The sequence below is a fragment of the Sebastes umbrosus genome, chromosome 15 (assembly GCF_015220745.1).
Source record: "Sebastes umbrosus isolate fSebUmb1 chromosome 15, fSebUmb1.pri, whole genome shotgun sequence".
Lineage (NCBI taxonomy): Eukaryota > Metazoa > Chordata > Actinopteri > Perciformes > Sebastidae > Sebastes > Sebastes umbrosus.
In genome coordinates, this window is record NC_051283.1 from 25932053 (window position 1) to 25949651 (window position 17599).

Genomic DNA, 17599 nt, shown 5'->3' on the forward strand with positions numbered 1-17599 from the left:
ATTCTTCATCTTCTTTTTGTCGGTAATGATTCTCTAACTTTTGGAAATACAGTTCCTCTAATGCTTTGTGGGGAATGTAAACAGGAAGTATAATGTTACCAAGGATTCACTATGCTAAATGCTGCTACAACTTCAGCCCTGATGTTTTTTTAGGCTGTATTTAGTCACCATTACAAGTATGCCAAATTAGCTATTAGTAACTCCTGTTTATAATGTAGTCACTTAAAATCGCAATGATTCTCAGGCAAGTTCTGGAGTTGTAAGGAGCGTCGTTTTTTCTCTGATTTCTGAGCGGATTTATGGACGTTAATTGGCAAAAATGATGATATCTTCGGAAGGTATAAGTCACACTGAATCTAAATATGTACGTCACGTCTTAGTGTTTACATTTGACTGAGTTATGACTCAGAGAAGGAGTGTGATTTTGGATGCAAAGTGTTTTAAAGTACCTTAACTGCCTCCATGAGCCATGAAAACCTCTGATCTAGACTAATAACTGTAATAATATGTGGCTATAACACAAGCATGTTCATTTCAGCTGTAATTATGAGGCCTTATTGGACACTTTGAAACAGCTGCTAGTCAGTCATTTGGTGTTTTCTCTCTTTTCATGTTAATCACTAATGTTTTGGGATTCATTTCTGTTCTCTTTTTTCCACCACTGAAAGTCAAACTATGCAGCTTTTGCAGAACAACAGACACTGTGGCCACTTCCGAAATGCTAAATACTAATATTTACATAGTGTAGTTTAACAGTAGCACAAGTAGAGAAGTGAGTCATAAAGAGCTGACTCAGCAATGCCAGCTAGTCAGCAGTATATCTGTTAAGTTTGGCTAACATTTATCAAGTTTAAGCTGCTGGCCATACTAGACCAAGTAAGACTGTAACATTAAAGCCAGTGAGTGTGTTGAATTGGGCGAGGCTGTGTTTTATTGCTCATGAATTCAAAAGTTTATACTGTAGTCTTGCTTTAACACAACTCCTGTCATCACGGTACAGTTTGGATGCAAGAAAACACACAACAGCCACACCCATGCTGTGCTTATGGTAATAACTATAGTTAGAGTCAACTCTGCAGTATAAACTAGAGTCATATGAGGGATCTGGTCCTCTGGTCTGTAGTCTTCTCTGTGCAGCTTATCACAGTGGTACCTGGTTTACACGTCACACATTAGACATCAGAGGTATCCGATGATAATAAAGATGCAGTAAAATAAACTTTGTTTTAGGTTTTCATAAGCGATCACACCCACAAAGTGAAACATACGAGCTGGAAAATAGTCCTGCAACCCTAAAATGGAAATATGAGAGCTAAAGAGAGGAAAGGAGAGTCTTTATCAGTCTTTCTAATAATGATCTTCCTCAGTAGACCGAGTCACCAGACGGTACTGTTGGCCGCTTTCTACTTATTTAATTCAGCGACCAAAATGTTGACATGGAGTAAAGTAGTCACCCTCATCACTGTTAGGGGTGTGCAAGTTGTTTCACCTTCTGTTGCTCAGCATATACACCATTAAGGCTCAATGCTGATCGTCAAAACATAGGAAATAAATATCCAGAAAATAAAACCATCTATAAAAATGAGAGGAAACCATACAAGTAAAATAATAGAAAAACTGTTAAAATTAAGATGAAAATGAAATTAAAATGACAGTCAAATCATTTACAAATTTCCAATTGTTGCCAAGTCTTACAGTAGCTCAAAACTCTTATTCTACATATCTGGTTTTATTTGTATGATGTTTTTCTGGCAGTGTTATGGTGGATAGTATAATCAGCACCACTTGTCAATGTGCTTTTTGAGTATATTTCACTTGTCTGGCCAGTCTTATATACTCTTATATACTCTTATATACTCTTATATACTTCTTTTTCCCCCCCAGGAATATTTTGAATTCTAGGAAGGGATTTTAGTCGTCCTTCTCTGTGTCTCTTACAGCCATATAAGGCTGGTAAACTGTCCAAATTCAGAAAGTCAGCCACTGACTTGGTGAACAAGTAATCTTCTCAAGTGAGGAGGAGCACTGAAATCCTCTTTTTTACCAAATCCTAATCCTTTTTTTCAGGTAGAAGCAGAACCATCCTGTTTGAACATGATCCTGCATCTTCTTTTTCTTACTCTCTTATCTAAACACACATGGGGCTCTAATTTACATCCTGTCATTCCTCCATTAGTATTCTATAGTGCAGCTGGTGCTTTACGCTGTGTGTTGAAGTACAGTGGGGGTAGCTGGAGAGGAGCCCAGTGTTAAGCAGTGATTTATGCAGTTCGGTGAGCGTTTGGACGGTTCTGAGGAGAGCGTCACTCTCCATCTGCCCATTGTTGGCTGACTGGTGTGGAGAGCTGGCCTGGAGCCTGCAATCTCTCACCTTCCTACCTCACCACCTGAACTACTTTCTCATTATTTCTCCAGCTCTGGGTCTAGCCGTTACTGTCTTTATCTCCCCTCCTTTTTTTGTCTTTTCAAATCCTGCACTTTCTTTTTCCTCCTATGTCATTATAAAAGCAGCCTGCTGCACCATTTTTTCCACTCTCTCATTGTCCTCCAGCTCTCCTTTCTCTGTAAATCTCTCCACATCTTCCTTGTAGAAGTGCACAAATTGTCCCTTCTTCATCTTCCTGCTCCAGTCGTCCCCCCCCCCCTCCATGCGTCATTGCAGCTCTCTTCAGTTTGTCACCGACTTCTTCAGTGTGACAGGGATAAAGGGTGGGAGGGAGACGGACAAGCAGCAGCCGAGCAGCTGAACTCAGTGACAGTATCAGCAGGAGTGTGAAAACAAAGTCAGAGCAGGGATTAAAACAGGATGTGTTTTGTGGCTTTTTGCTGCCTCTTTGTCACCCTCCGTAAGGGTCAGAGGTCAGGAAGCCTGGCCTCATGGCCGGATCTGTATGGAGCTATCAATGGTGGGAAGTTTTCATACAGATGCCTAGAGGCCTTTATGTAACATAAAACATTACATATTGAATGTAGAGCTGCAAGTACAGATTACTTTCATTATCAATTCATCTGTCGGTTCAAGGGCTACTCTACCAACTTTACATGTCAAAGTCAAAGTCAGGCAGCGTACCACACAGACAGTTTGTACCATTCTTTTTAAAATTTGTCTCCCACCTTTATGGAAATGCAATACTAAATCACTCACATACTCGTTTAACTGCTCAGTCTATAAAAATGTCAGAAAATATTGTCCCAGAAACTCAAGCAACATCTTTAAATAGCTTGTTTTGTTCAACCAACAGTCCCAAACCCAACATCTAACAATAAAGCAACGAGACTCTGTCTGTCTGTCTGTATGTGTGTATGTTCTTCGCATATCTCGAGAACCGCTCATCCAACCTACCTCACACTTGGCGGGCATATAGTTGGGGACCCATGGGAGTGCTTTGTCAAATTTGGTACAATGTGGACGCGCGACACGTGCAAATCCATTGGTACCAACCTTGTCATGCTAGCATGTCAGAAAGGAGGCTAAATAACACTCCGAAGTTAGGCTAAATCTTTGCGACGGAAAACTGGCATTTTCAAAGGGTACCCTTGACCTCTGACATCAAGATATGTGAATGAAAATGGGTTCTGTGGGTACCCACAAGTCTCCCCTTTACAGGCATTCCCACTTTATGCTAAAACCCATGCAGTTTTGTGCAAAGATAATGCAGTTTTTTGCATGCGGTACAAATTCGCCTATTTTAAAAATAACAATAACATTACCGCCAGCAAAATACCTCCGCTAATTAAATCCATGTTCTACTTTATAACTGCAGGAGTTAAGTCAAAGCAAGCGACTAATACATGTGTTTTGAAATTACATCATTGTTTCTGACAGTGAGTGGCCGCGACCTGGGTGTGTGATGCAACTATGTCATGGCAGGTATATTGCTCTGGACCCAAGGAAACACAGTCATGATTGTGAAGTTTGTTTGTATAAGTGCGTCTTGAGAAAGCTGCAAGCAGCAACACCACAGGCCAAGCATTCAGCCCGTTCTGATCATGCATGGTTTACCGGGCACTGCACTAGTACATTCAAATTACAATAAATCAAAAGCAGCAAACTGGTATTTGAGAAGCGGACACCAACAAATGTTTGGCATTTACTTTAGAAAATAGCTTTAACTATTATTTGATTATGAAACTTTCTGTTGATTTACTTTCAGCTTTAACAGCTATGAGCATTTTGTGCCCCAGAGTGAAGTCAGGGGATTTATAGCTCAGTTTGGCTCTGTGGGGATAATTAAGCCAATTACCATTAATTATCCCCCAGATAACTACTATGTGAGGATTCTTATTTTTAGGGAAGCAAGCTGAAATAGACTTTACACAACAACCTCCACTGTTTCTTCCGCCCCTACAGGAAAAATCAATGTGTACTTTAGCCTCTCTGTCTCTCTTTTTGATACTGTGATTCTGTTGCTTCAGTTGCACTCCTTAAAAGCTAACCTTTAGAGATTTATTCCCACGCTTGTGTCTCACCTACTGCTCGTGTATTTAATGCTGTTGACAGGAGGCCTTCTCTCTGCAGGACTGAAAACCTTCAGGGACGGAGGGGGAAGTGCAGCGTCTAGTTGTCTTGCTGCGAATCGACTGATGTGTGTGAATTGCGTGTGAAAGAGATGTTAATGATTTCTAATGAGGCGAGAGCGTTGTGTTAATGAAGTCGCAGAGGGATTTGCAGGTTTACAGTAAAGGTGTGTCAGCAATGGATGTAGAAAGAAAGTCACTTGCGTTTATTGAAAACGTCACTTTGGAGAAAACACTACTGATGCAACAAGACGTCACATATTGGACAGAAAGCATAAGTGACAGCACGCAGAAAACTACATGAACATTATCAGGATGATTTAATGTTGTGACACATTGGATAATTAAACATCTGTGGCATCTTAATCAATTTGTCTTTTTCCGTCCTCCAGCTCTTCCTCTGCAGACGGAGTCTCCGTCCATCCAGAATGGGGACAAGTCTTTGGGGAAAGACATCCTGACGTCAGACGACTCAGCCGTCACAGACCTCTCTCCTAAAACAGACTCCAGCCCCATAACGGAGACCCCCACCAAGACAGATGCCTCCTCCAAGACAGATGTGAGGCCCTCCACCCCGGGCAGCAGCCCTCAGCCCAAGAAAGGTAGAGTTATGGATGTTCTGTTGTTCAATATTCAATTCAATTCAATTTATTTGTATATAGCGTCAAATCCCATCTGCCGAGACCGGCTTGGGGGGGATGGGGGGGGGGGACAATGCCATCTAGAGTAACTATATCATTAGATAATTTGTTTCGGAGGCGTTCAGGGCCAAGTACAATAACTTCAGTTTTGTCTGAGTTTAACATCAGGAAATTGCAGGTCATCCAGGTTTTTATGTCCTTAAGGCATGTTGAAGTTTAGTTAACTGGTTTGTTTCGTCTGGCTTGATCGATAGATATAATTGGGTATCATCTGCATAACAATGAAAGTTTATGGAGTGTTTTTTATAATAATATAATATCTGTTATGTACTCACAAGAGTCAGTCTTGGTTTAGCTTGCAAAGGTCCAAAGCATGTTCCAAAGTATCAAAGTATCTGAGAAGCCGTCATTGGAAACCGTTTGGAAAAGGGCAGGTACTTTCAAAAAATACTTGGCAGGTGATTGGTTGAACTATCTATCAATCAAACTGTTGCTGAAGCCAGTCAGGAGAAGAGCGAAAAGATCTTCTCCATCGAGAAAAGCCTTCAGTGCCGATCCTTGCTCTTCTTTCAATGAAGAAATATTCTCTAGTTCTAATAGAACTGATGCTTTAGCAGCATCTATAAAAACCTCTTCAGGAGCCGCCGTTGTTGTTTACAACAAATAGTCGCCTCTCTGTCGTTACACACACTGTAAGCCGTCGACACATGAGCAGCGATGAAATTGCACTGCGCTGGCTGTGACATTGATTTCCTATGGAGAGAGAGCGAGGCCGCATTACTAGGTGGAGAAAATATGGCTTTGACTGGTTGAATGTTCTTATTTTTCAGCAGCGTTTTGTTGATATTTGAAATGATAAGCTACTTTTTTATGCCACCGCGCCGGCGATGACCGTGGTCGGAGCCATTATGCTTTCAGGTTGTCTGTACCATTGTCGTGAATGCAATATCTCAGGAACGCCTGGAGTAAATTTCTTGAAATTTGGCACAAATGTCCACTCGGACTCAAGGATGAACTGATTGGATTTTGGTGGTCAAAGGTCACTGTGAACTCACAAAACACGAACATTTATTTATTATGACAATTTCACACAAATGTCTAACAGGATAAAATGAAGTGATGACATTTTGGACAGATATGGATGTAAACGGCAACCTGACTGGTTGGGAGAAGCATACAAACCGTGAGGCGGTAATTCTAGTTTGTCACATATAAGCACTAATACACGAGAGGGTCTGCTTTAGTGTGCAGTATTGGCACTTGTGTGCTTCATTTGCATGCAGATAGCAGAGTGCTGGGATCAGATAGGATGCCGGGTTCCAGGTATAAAAAGGTAATTAAGGCAGAGCGATGCAGCAGGGAGATAAAGGTGCTCATTCGAGCGCCTTTCACAAGGTCATAGTTGTTGTAATGTGGTGTTGTAATGGCAAATTAACAATAGCAACTATTACCACTGCTGGAAATTGGAAGCAGAAGCAATTTTTGCCCTTGTTTTTGTTACAAACTGGTTAATTTTCTACCCTTTTTTTCACAGTATTAAGTAAATTTAATTGCTGATGTAGTGTAAAATGTGGAGTCAGCTTTTTCCTCCTACTGCTTCTGGCCATGTGACTGTGTCGGGCTGTGGGCTCATTTATTTTCTTCTTCACCAAAACCTGCTCCGTGTTAATCGTTCAGTCGCTCCACATGAAACACTGCAATGCCTCCCACATTCTCAGGAAAACAAGTTGATCAAAAACACTTTAAAAGGCATTAAAAAGTATGAAACTGTTAATTAATGTGGGGTATTTTTTTATCCTCCATCTATCACATGTAAAAACCTAAAAGTATTCATGCATTGTTTTCACATACGTTTAGTCCTAATGGAAGTTTCAATGTATATTGAGTCGTTCCCTCCAGACAGATGGTAGTGGCTGAAAGCCAAATGGTCTTTTTCTATGGGATGTATAGAGTGGAGGAAGACGGATGGTGGAGTGGGGAGGGACGGATGCATTAAGTGACGTCTCAGTGGGGACGAGACCTTCAGGCCCGTGAGATTTATTTTTCTCTGCACTCCGTAGCGTCTGCATATCAGCCAGACTGAAGTGTGCAGCCGCGTAGGAAAAAACTCTCTGAAAGGTGGGGAGCAAATTCAGGTTGCCATGGAGACGGGGCTGAAGTGCTGCAGGAACCTCCGTGATTGGTTGAGAATGCGCGGCATACATATTACATAGCACGGAGGAGCAAGCACAAAAGGAGACGGGCACCCCAGGGGTCCTGGTTTTTCAGCGTTGTGTAGGGCTCTTCATTCGTGGCTTTTCACAGCCAGTTTTAAAGGTGGAAAGAGACGCACAAATCTTCGTGTTACATCAGGATTCATGCTGATTATCACTGCAGACGGGAACGGCTGAAAAGCAGATGCTCATCACAGTTACTGTTAAGCTGCACAAGAGTTTTGACATCGTCAGTGTACGAAGAGATGGAGCTATTTTGACCTTGAGAATGAATGAATGAATGAAACCTGCAGATCTGAAATAAACTTCCTATGATGAGTCTTAAGGTTTTATACATTAAGAAGTTTTATATCTGTAACATGTTAAGGGTTTCAGCCAAATGCCAAAATCATTGAATAATTTTCTGTGTGAAATCTATCCATGCAAATCATTTTGGTTTATTAATTCCAGGTTTTGATATACGCTCTATGTCTCTGAGACTTCTGCCACCACCCCAATGCAATGGAAGTCAATCAACAGTCAATCACAGCCTTAAAAAATGCCATATATATAAAAGGTCTGCAGCAACATGTCTCTCCAGAAACGATGTCCTTGTTACTCTGGATAACACACAGAAGATGCTGTCAGCTCTTTTTAACTGGACCATTTCTCTGTGGTACAAAGCAGTTTCATTAATAACTGTTTGCAGGATTGTGGATTAATCAAAGTAACAGGGAAATTGTGTCAGGAATGATGTATTTCTGTTGAATTTCTAAATTCTTTTTCAATGCTGTGACCACCACAAATCTGTAGCCCAGGCTTTCTTCTTCTCCAGCTACTCCTGAGGGATCACAAGACATTCCCGGGCCAGATGGGACATGTAATCCCCCTCAGCATGTTCTGGGTCTGCCCGGGGTCTCCTCTCAGTTGGAGTTGTTCCTGGAAAACCTCTAGAGGCAGGCGTCTAGAACGCATCCTTAATCAGATGCTCAAACCCTCTCAACTGGCTGGCTTTGATGCGATTGAACAGTGGTTCTGCTCCAAGCTCCTTTCGGATGTCTGAAGCAGTTCTCCTCAGCTCTACTGAGCGTTTTATTGTCTTTAAGCTACCAGTGCAGCACTAAACAGCAGACAGACACAGTTAGAGACATAGTGGAGCATTTAGCAGCTAAAGAGACAGATATTTCCTCCAGGAGTTGGTGGAGACGGAGCTTGGACTTACATTCATCAGGTGGACAAACACGACTCCAAATCAATGATAATATCGCTCCGTATCTGCTGGATGAGTAGCAACTGTTTGCTACCAAGTTTGCAGTAGATTAGTCAACTAATCAGTTGTTTTGGTCTTAGTCGATTAAGATTTATTTAGTTGATTAGTCATTTTTGTATGCTTTTTTCATGCTGAATGACGTATGTAAGGATGCACTAATCCGACTTTTTCAGTCTCGATATCGATACCTGGGCTTTGGGTAATCGGCTGATTACTGATCCAATACCAGTGTTTGATTAATAAGTTGTATGCCTCACTGTGTGGAAGTGACTGTAATCATTCTTTTATGTGTAAGCCAACATCAGGCTTGACTTAAACATTGCTTTCTTAACTTTATAGAACAAAATGTGACATTTAAATACATTGATATAAATTTACTTAATTGTTATTTATTATTAAAAAAAAAATCGTATACCAGCAACTTGGTAAAAGAATGGTAAAACAAGAATTAAAAAATGCCAGTATATAATGTATCATGATGTCGATCAGTTATCGGTGCATCCCTAAACTTATGAGCACGTCTCTGGTAAACATTACATTTAAAGTGATGCTTTGAATGTGAGTTTAAAATTGTATGAGTGTTTGTCGAGTAAGAATTTCTTTGGTCGGGGACGGGGAAGATTCAACTGAGAACATTGTTGTTTTTTTTCCCCTGCAGATTCGATGAGCTCAGAGCAACGACAGAAACTTGCCAAGGAGCGGAGGGAGGAAAGAGCCAGATATATCGGTAAGAATAAAACTATATTTTGAGCTTTTTAAACTTTGAATAAATTGGATTTCCTAAAAATCTACTGGTGATGCATGAAGCTGGAATTTGTTATAACCAACTTGATGCATGCACATCTTCTATTCTCAATGTAGTATTAACTTTCCTCTTTCCTCTGTCACTCTGCTCTGACGTGACTGACAGTTATTGTCGTCTCTTATTGTTTCTCCTCCTCGCATGGCTTTCAGAACAACAAACTCAGCTGCAAGGTAAGGGGCTTCACTAAAACCCTCAGCGTCCGCAGCCGTCACGCCATTTAGGGAATAATCAAACTTGTGATCGGAATCACAGTCGTGCCTTTTCTTCTTCCCTCCATGAATCGATCATGTTTTTGTTGTTCATGTAATTTGGGTTTTCTGTCGTCATTCGCTGGAAAGTTTTGAACCCTCTGCACTTCTACTTTTGACATAAATGTTGATTATGTTTCTTCTTCTTCTACATTCCCGGCCAGCGTGCATGTACCACACCTATAATCATGGTTTCACTTTGTGGCTGCAGAACGAAACTTTTCTCTCTTATGAAAATAAAGTTCTAGCCCAAAAACATGAAACACTAGATGTAGTTTTCAAGCACAGGGCTTCTCCCTGCGGATGAAGGCAGCCAATCAGAGCCGAGCACGGCGGGCGTCTCCCCGCAGAGACGTCCCGCGGAGCCAAGGGCGTGAAAAATGAGCAGTCATTACCATGAACTGAGACCAGACCTCTCAGACAGATTAGATTTAATTACTACTTTCATTAGCATCAATAATGTAGTCATGCCGCAGCACAGTCAAAGGGGAGTTCTGCTGCCTTTTTATCGATAATATCTGAGCTTCAGTTGTGATAAGTTTAGTTTCCTGCAGTCTGTTTCTGTCTGTAATTACATGGTTAAGGCTTTTTTCATGTGGAGCATGCAATTTGTTCAGAACAGTATGCACATTATGGCATGTGGGTCAAAAAACATGTTTACATTTATCCCTTAAACCACAAATATATCTGCAAATATCGTGAAGAATTGAGCATTGTTATGTAACAGCAGCCGTGCACTGAATATTTTGTGCAAACTCTGCAAAAATGACAATGCTCACAGGCATTTACCCAACATATTTTTCAATCCTGCTGCACAGAACGCAGACGTAATTGGATTTTCAGGAATTAGATTTATGGAGGAGTGAAGAAAGGCTTTCTCTTCATCGATGAGGCTCAGACTTGTGTTCCTCATTAGTGATGATGAGCTGCAGAATACCGAACTAAATACAAAACACGTCTTTGCCTCACAACACGGCTACATCCTCGTAGAGCTAAATCCACTAAAAAGTCTAACTCGCAGCATTATGAGGTAATATTGAAACATGTCATTCCATTACTTTGGTTGGCTCCAGCATGTAACCCACCCTCATCACCGTCATCCATTGTTTAAACTCTCCACCATGCTAAAAAATATGTTGTGTAATCAGGCTTCTATGCAAGTGTTAAGAAAGCTATAAATCTAAGCTATAAGAGAGGCAGCTGCTGTCCAGCCTATAGAAGGTTTAATTCACGAGGATTGATTGCTGTTTAATTGTTCCTCTGAGAAATGAGCCACAGCGGCGTATGTGCAAAGAGAAGCAGGCGTCTGCTGCTGGAGGGTGCTGTAAAACACAGCGGGGAACTTCTGCTTATTTACTGTTATCGGGATTGTAGTGCAATGAACACAGTGTCTTCCATCTGCTTCACCCATTCTGTTTGAGCAGCAAGAGATTAAGTGATTAAACACTTGTCGGATTCAAAGAATGGAATAACCTACGTAAGAAGACGTTTCTTTAAATCACTGTTGAATTACTATATTTCACATTTAACTTTTATGTATCTTTTCATAGTCCCCTTTTAATAGCGTTTATGTTTTATCCATGCTAGCGGCTCACTAATACACACTAGTTTGACATCTGTTTAACCCTCTGAGACTCAGTTTTAAAGTTAGAGTGAGTACCAAATCACAGCATGGCTTTTTCTACGGCATCCCTCAAGGCCTTGGTGTCTTAATGTGGTATTTTGGAGGGATTATTGATCATTTTTATCAATTATCGAGTGGTAAAAAATGGTTAAATTTAGCTTCAAATCTATGTTACAAATCTGTATCAACCCATAAATTGCTGCAACAACTTATGAGACAAAATATCACTGCATCTCAAATTAATCTTCAGGTTCCCAGCTGTCACGTATGTCACCTCTATGTGACATCTACACGGGTCTGTTGTGGGTCTCAGATGGTTAATAGACTGCATTGAAATTTGGTTCAGATATTCATGATCTCCAGAGGATGAATCCCGTGACTTCCCTGACTCTCCTCTAGTGCCAAAGTTTTGATTTATCCAGTGAAATATCTCAAAATTTACCAGATGGATTGGCACAAAATGTAGTGCAGACATTCATGGTTCCCAGATGATGGATCTTACTGACTTAAGTGTTCTCCTAAATTTTCCTCCAGCGCCACCATGAGGTTTGTGGATTTGAGTGAAACGTCTCGACAACTATCGGATGGATTGCCAATGAAATTAGTTTCAGTCATTTGTTCATGTCCCCATCAGGATGAATTGTAATAACTTTGGTGATCCCTTAACTTTTCATTTAGCGCCATAATCGGGTCAAAATTGTAATTTGTCCAATACTTTATGACCAAATACCTGTAAAACTAATGAAATTCCCATCAGCCTCGGCAATATTTTGTGTTTTATGCTAATTGGCAGCTTGCTAACACGCCAGACTAAACCGATGAACACAGTAAATATCACCTAGACGTCAGGATGCTAACTCGTGTTTAATGTGTTATCATTTAGCTAAAATCATTGATGTGACTAAGTGCAGCCTCACAGAGCCGCAATGCATTTTCTAAACATTATTTAAGAAAGGTGCCATATAAGAAAAGTGTGTTATCATTAGGATGCTGTTATCATCGTGGTAGGGAAAGAAATAGGCTTACAAAACACTATTCAGATAATCACAAAATTTAAAGAAAAGATATCAGGCAAATGTGATCCTCAGCAACCTTTTGTTTTCTAACTTTCTCATGTAATCTCTATTACTCTCTTTCTCCTTGGTGTTTCTGTCTAAATGTTAACCCCTCTGTCTGTGGTGATCCTGCAGCGGTGAAGAAGACCCAGTGGCTGGAGAAGGAGAATAAGGCCCGACGTCTGAGGGAGAGCCAGCTGGAGGACCGCAGGAGGAAGCTGGAGGAGCAGAGGCTGAAGGCGGAGAAACGCCGAGTTCTGCTGGAGGAGAAACAGAGACAGAAACTAGAAAAGAACAAGGTGAGATGTTGTAGCGTGTTAGCATGCATTGTGCAATGAACAAATGATGGTCTAACCCACTGATGCAATTTCAAAGCTGAGCTAATATGGTTTTAATCGATGGTATCTAACACAGACTGATTTCTGTTATAGCCAGAGACAGGAATGTGTCCTGCTCGCCAAAATATCTAGTGTTAATTGAAGTCAGGGTGGAAAAAGCCAAGCATAATGCTTAGTACAGTTATGCCCTTGTAACCGGGATTTGATTCCATCTTGAATACCAGTTGTGATGCCAAGTATGGGCTCTGTACAGCAGCTTTTCCAGTGGTCATAAGTGCAGATTTTTCATTTCATTTTCACTGTAATTTAACATTTTATTAATCACAGCGGTGGTTCCCAACTATTTTTTGGTTTCTTTTTGACCTCTTAAAATGAAACAGCGTCTTCCTGTGACTCATTGTCACGAGTTACACATGCCTATGAGCCGGGAGCATTTCTACCAGACAGATAGTTTCTCTTCTAAACTGCAGATTGCTAAATTTATTTTTTTGTGTCAAGAGTTAAATGATCAATATCACACTCATGTCTGGAAGCAGGCAGAACCAATAGTTTACTCTGGCTCTCTCCAAACTTAAAAAATACATTTACCAACGCCTCTAAAAACTCATTATTAAACACTTTGTATCTTGTTTGTTTGACCCGTATTCAGACAGAAATGACAATGACAGAAAAATGACAATTGTAATAATATCTTGGTTAACATCAGCCGAGAGCAGTGACTCTCTGGAGTCTTGTCATCACAGTGATGTTGCCAGGTTAAGGGCGGAGACGCTGCACATGAGGACTGGCCCGACAAATTAACTGTTGTCATGAAGTCCCTAATGAGCAGTTTTTTAAAAATGTTGGACAAAGCCAGGCAGGCGCTTTCCCCTGCTTCTTGTCTTTATGCTAAGCTAAGCTATTCACCTCCAAAGGACCACTGATACCCCCATAAAACCACAACATGTTGTGTACGAATAAGGGCTGCCTGCTCTTGATGTTTTTAGTTGATTTTTTTATGCTTTTTCATGCTGAATGACTTATTTCCTCTCCACAAGAAAGCAAATTTCCCAAAATGCCTAACTGTTCCTTTAAACAAATGAACTGTTATGAGTGTGACTCAGTTGTGACTGTGTGGTCCCTCCAGGAGCGATACGAGGCAGCTATCAAGAGGTCGACAAAGAAGACGTGGGCCGAGATCCGCGCGCAGCGGTGGTCCTGGGCGGGCGGACTCAACCAGACCTCCCGCAGAGAAAGTGAGTTTCAAATGAACCGCAACCGCTCGGGGGACAATCCCGACACAATGACAGGAGCATATCACGCCCTCGCTGTAACTCAAACCTTCATGTTGAGCAACGCTGCACAGACTGTGACTCACTGGTCCAACTGATGCAATTCAAGGAAATAACTTGTGAAGGGTTTGCTGTCATAAAGGCGGGGTACCAGAGGCAGATGGGCTCCACTCAGTAATTTAAACCTTTGTAATTCCTCAGTGAATGTCTCTATGATTTTAGGCAAAAACTCGGTTTTGAGTACCAATTTGAGAGTGATCACAGAGGCAAGAGAGAAGAGCAACAAGGGAGCTGCCATGAACATGTTTTCATTAGATTAGCAGTGTGAAGAGTTTTTCAGAGAGCTGTGAGCTTATTCCCCTTTTCAGCCCGTCAGACATGTGACGGGTCTGCCTCTTTTGGACCCCGTGACACTGAGGTCGAGACACGTTTTCTCTCCTTCAGTAGTGTGAAAGATCCTGAATGTGTGTGAGAGCGAGTGTGATAATTTCTTGCAGCAGATAAAAAGCACTCTAAATAATGTGATTTCTAACTAGACCACACCCTTCCCACGCTTTTCCTCAAATTTCCTCCCCATTTTCCACCCCAAAGTCAGATTAATCTCCTCCTCAATGTCAATGAGAGTCCTCAGAGAATGGTGAGTCGCTGATCTCTCCGATCAGATCAGAGGAGAAGGCAGCCCCCTCCATCTCTTATCAGTCCTCAGCTGGGGCCGCCCGCACCCCGGCCGCCTTGTGAACAGTTGTTGTCTGTTGCGTTCTCTCCGGTGCAGGCAGATGCTCGGCCTCCACGGTCAACTTGCCGAGACAGGTGGACCCTGTCATTAACAACAGGCTGTCCAAGTCCTCTGCCACGCTCTGGAACTCCCCCAACAGAAGTAAGGACGACCCGACGTCAATGTCCACCAGGCTTCCTCCTTCCCTCCCTCTTCCCTTCCTATTCATCCCCTTCCACTTCCCTCTTCCCCCACTCCTCCTACCCTAATCTGGTTTTTGGTTTCTTTTTATGATTATAACTGTCGTCTCTGGTGGCCTGCCTGCCTGCCTGTGCTTGGTGACTGGTCATTTACCACCTACTCCCTCCTCTTATCACGCTCTCGGTCTCGTATGCATCGTGGTTTTTGTTGATTTCAGTTGGTGGTTGTCATTGATTTGAGTCTCCTCTGCATTTTTGATCAGCCTCCCTTTCACCTTCGACATCACCGAGCCATATTTTGTGATACATGTGTGTTTTGTTTCATAGGTTTTTAAGTTCACATTTTGCCTTTTATTGGTTGTCCCCCTCCACTTTACTGTTGGTGGTTTGGTGTGGTGGTGGTGGTGGTGGTATTTTGGTGGTGGATATTATAGTGTGACTGTTGTCAGTGAAAGTAGAGCAACTTAATGCACATGTGTTGTATTATATTTTGGTTATTTTATGTATATATATATATAGCCTGTTTCCATAGAGATTAAGCCTTTCTTGCTTGGTTAGTTATTTACAGCAGCGTTTTGTTGCCTCTAAGACAAAAACACATTTGCTCAGTTTCTCGTTATAACATGAAAAGTTTCTTGTTGTAACTCAATCCTTTTTACATGATATAACATCATATTTGTAATGATTCTGTGACATATTTTCTCGTCATTACTTAAAGAAATATTGTTAAATCATGAACTTTATGTAATTACACAAAAGCAACATATGGTTAAAAGCATTTCTCATCATAACATAGCAAGTCGGCATGTTCTTATAACAAACAGTGTGCACGGCCATGCTAACGGCTACTTAGATACGGCAGTGCTTTGATGCCAGCATGCTCACAATAACAATGCTAACATGCAGATGTTAGGTATGATGTTTATAATGTTCACCATCTTAGCAGGTTAGCATGCTGATGTTAGCCGAGAACACCAGTCACTGTGGTCGCAAACCACATGATTACGGGATAATGTGATGCGTTTTATTACTTATGAATTCATCATTTCATTTGTGAGAGGGAAACTGTGTTATTTCTTCTTTCAAAAAGTTAGTTAGTTAGTTAGTTTCAAAGTTAGTTAGTTGGTAAATCATTTTGTTAGTAAGTTATAAACCAAAGTATTCAACAACTTATCCGATAGTTGTCGAGACATTTCACTCAAAACCACGAATGTGAACCTTGTGGTGGCGCTAGAGGAAAAGTCAGAGGATCAACAAAGTCCTTAGGATACATCCTCTGGGGAACATGAATGTTAGGCCAAAATTTCATGACAATCAACCCGATAGTTGTTGAGATATTTCAGTCTGGATCAAAGCGGTTGGCCGACACCGCCGCTAAAAGCGTGGCTGAAAACTTCTATATGTTGTTTTAACGGGAAGGTTTCGTTATATAACAAGATGAAGTGATGTGTAACCAGAATAATTTGGTATGTACTTAGCAGGCGAGGACGGACCCGGTTCATTTCATTTAACTATTGTATGTGCTAAAAACAAGGAAAATATGTCAAAACAAAATGAAAATCATCTTGTTACTCAAAAGGATCTCGTTAAAACAAAAAACTTTTCATGTAACAAGAAACTGAGCAGATGTTTTTTTTTTGTCTTTGCGGCAGCAATACGCTGTCGTATTATGATAAATATTTAAATGAACTTGTTATATCAAACTCATTTCATCAGACTCCTGAGTTGCCACATGCACATAAGCAGCGCTGTCTTCATCTCAGATTCGTCACATCTCTAAACATGTGTCATTACAGATCGTTATCACCCACAGTGCAATCAGCAGTCAGGCTCTCGGCTCTCGGCTCCCCTCGTCGCTACGATAGAGATACAGATTTTGTGCTTGATAATCACTAATAATACAGATACTGCGGGAACATGAAAGGACGATTTCAGAGCTGAATCATATTTGAGTTGATATCAGAGCTTGTGTTTCTGGTCTTGGGAGATGCTCAGTGTACCAGTAATAGTATGGTGGTGGTGGTAAGTTTATAGATGTAGTCATCAATCTACCTCCAAGTGAGACGTCGATCACCAAGCAGCAGCTCAGCTCAGCTCGGCTCAGCTCGGCTCATCTCAGCTCAGCTCAGCTCAGCCTCCTCTTGCCGCATTGGAGAAAAAAAGAAGAGGAGGAGGGGAAACCACTGTTGCCTAGCAACGGGAGGTAGTCGAGTTATCAGTTAGTCATTAAACATGTTGTAAAAATGATGCGTCCATCGTTACAGCAGAAGTGACTGTTACATAAGAAAGGCCAGGCTCTGATACAAGAAGGGTTTTTTAATATAAAATGCGTAATAACAACACAACTTGTGTCGTTCCTGGCAGCGCTGTTGTCATTGCACTATTATCTATGTGTGTGTGTTTGTAGCTGTCATGCATACCAACAGAGTGATGCGCTACAATAGAGCATTGCAAAGGAGCAGTACACATGGTCGAGTTGTCCCCTAAACATACATCTTTGCACGACATGTTGTCAGTTTTTGTTATGTGAGAGGAAAACTGGGCTGAAAATCTGTCGTGATTCATTTGATCTCCGGTTGAGATGGTGCATTCTGTGTCCATCTGTGTGTTGTTGTTGTTGTCTCCTGTGCACTCGCGTCTTTTCTGTTGTATTGTACTGTTTCAAAGGAGCAGGACAGGACAGTGAAAGAACAAATCCTACATTTGTTTTTTTTTAATTGAT

The 17599-nt window shown here is 41.3% G+C and overlaps 1 protein-coding gene across 6 annotated transcripts in view; it reads left to right on the forward strand.

Moving 5' to 3' along the window:
• Positions 1-17599, forward strand: part of LOC119503357 (MAP7 domain-containing protein 1-like) — a 51867-nt gene that overhangs the window by 19032 nt on the left and 15236 nt on the right. For 2 of the 6 annotated variants that reach the window (XM_037795097.1, XM_037795099.1), the window contains exons 2-7: positions 4911-5120; positions 9280-9348; positions 9576-9596; positions 12489-12652; positions 13818-13926; positions 14735-14839. In XM_037795097.1, the coding sequence (XP_037651025.1) occupies positions 4911-5120; positions 9280-9348; positions 9576-9596; positions 12489-12652; positions 13818-13926; positions 14735-14839 (678 nt within the window). The remainder of the gene's footprint in view (positions 1-4910; positions 5121-9279; positions 9349-9575; positions 9597-12488; positions 12653-13817; positions 13927-14734; positions 14840-17599) is intronic. The other 4 variants (XM_037795100.1, XM_037795102.1, XM_037795098.1 and 1 more) reach the window with 3 other exon arrangements.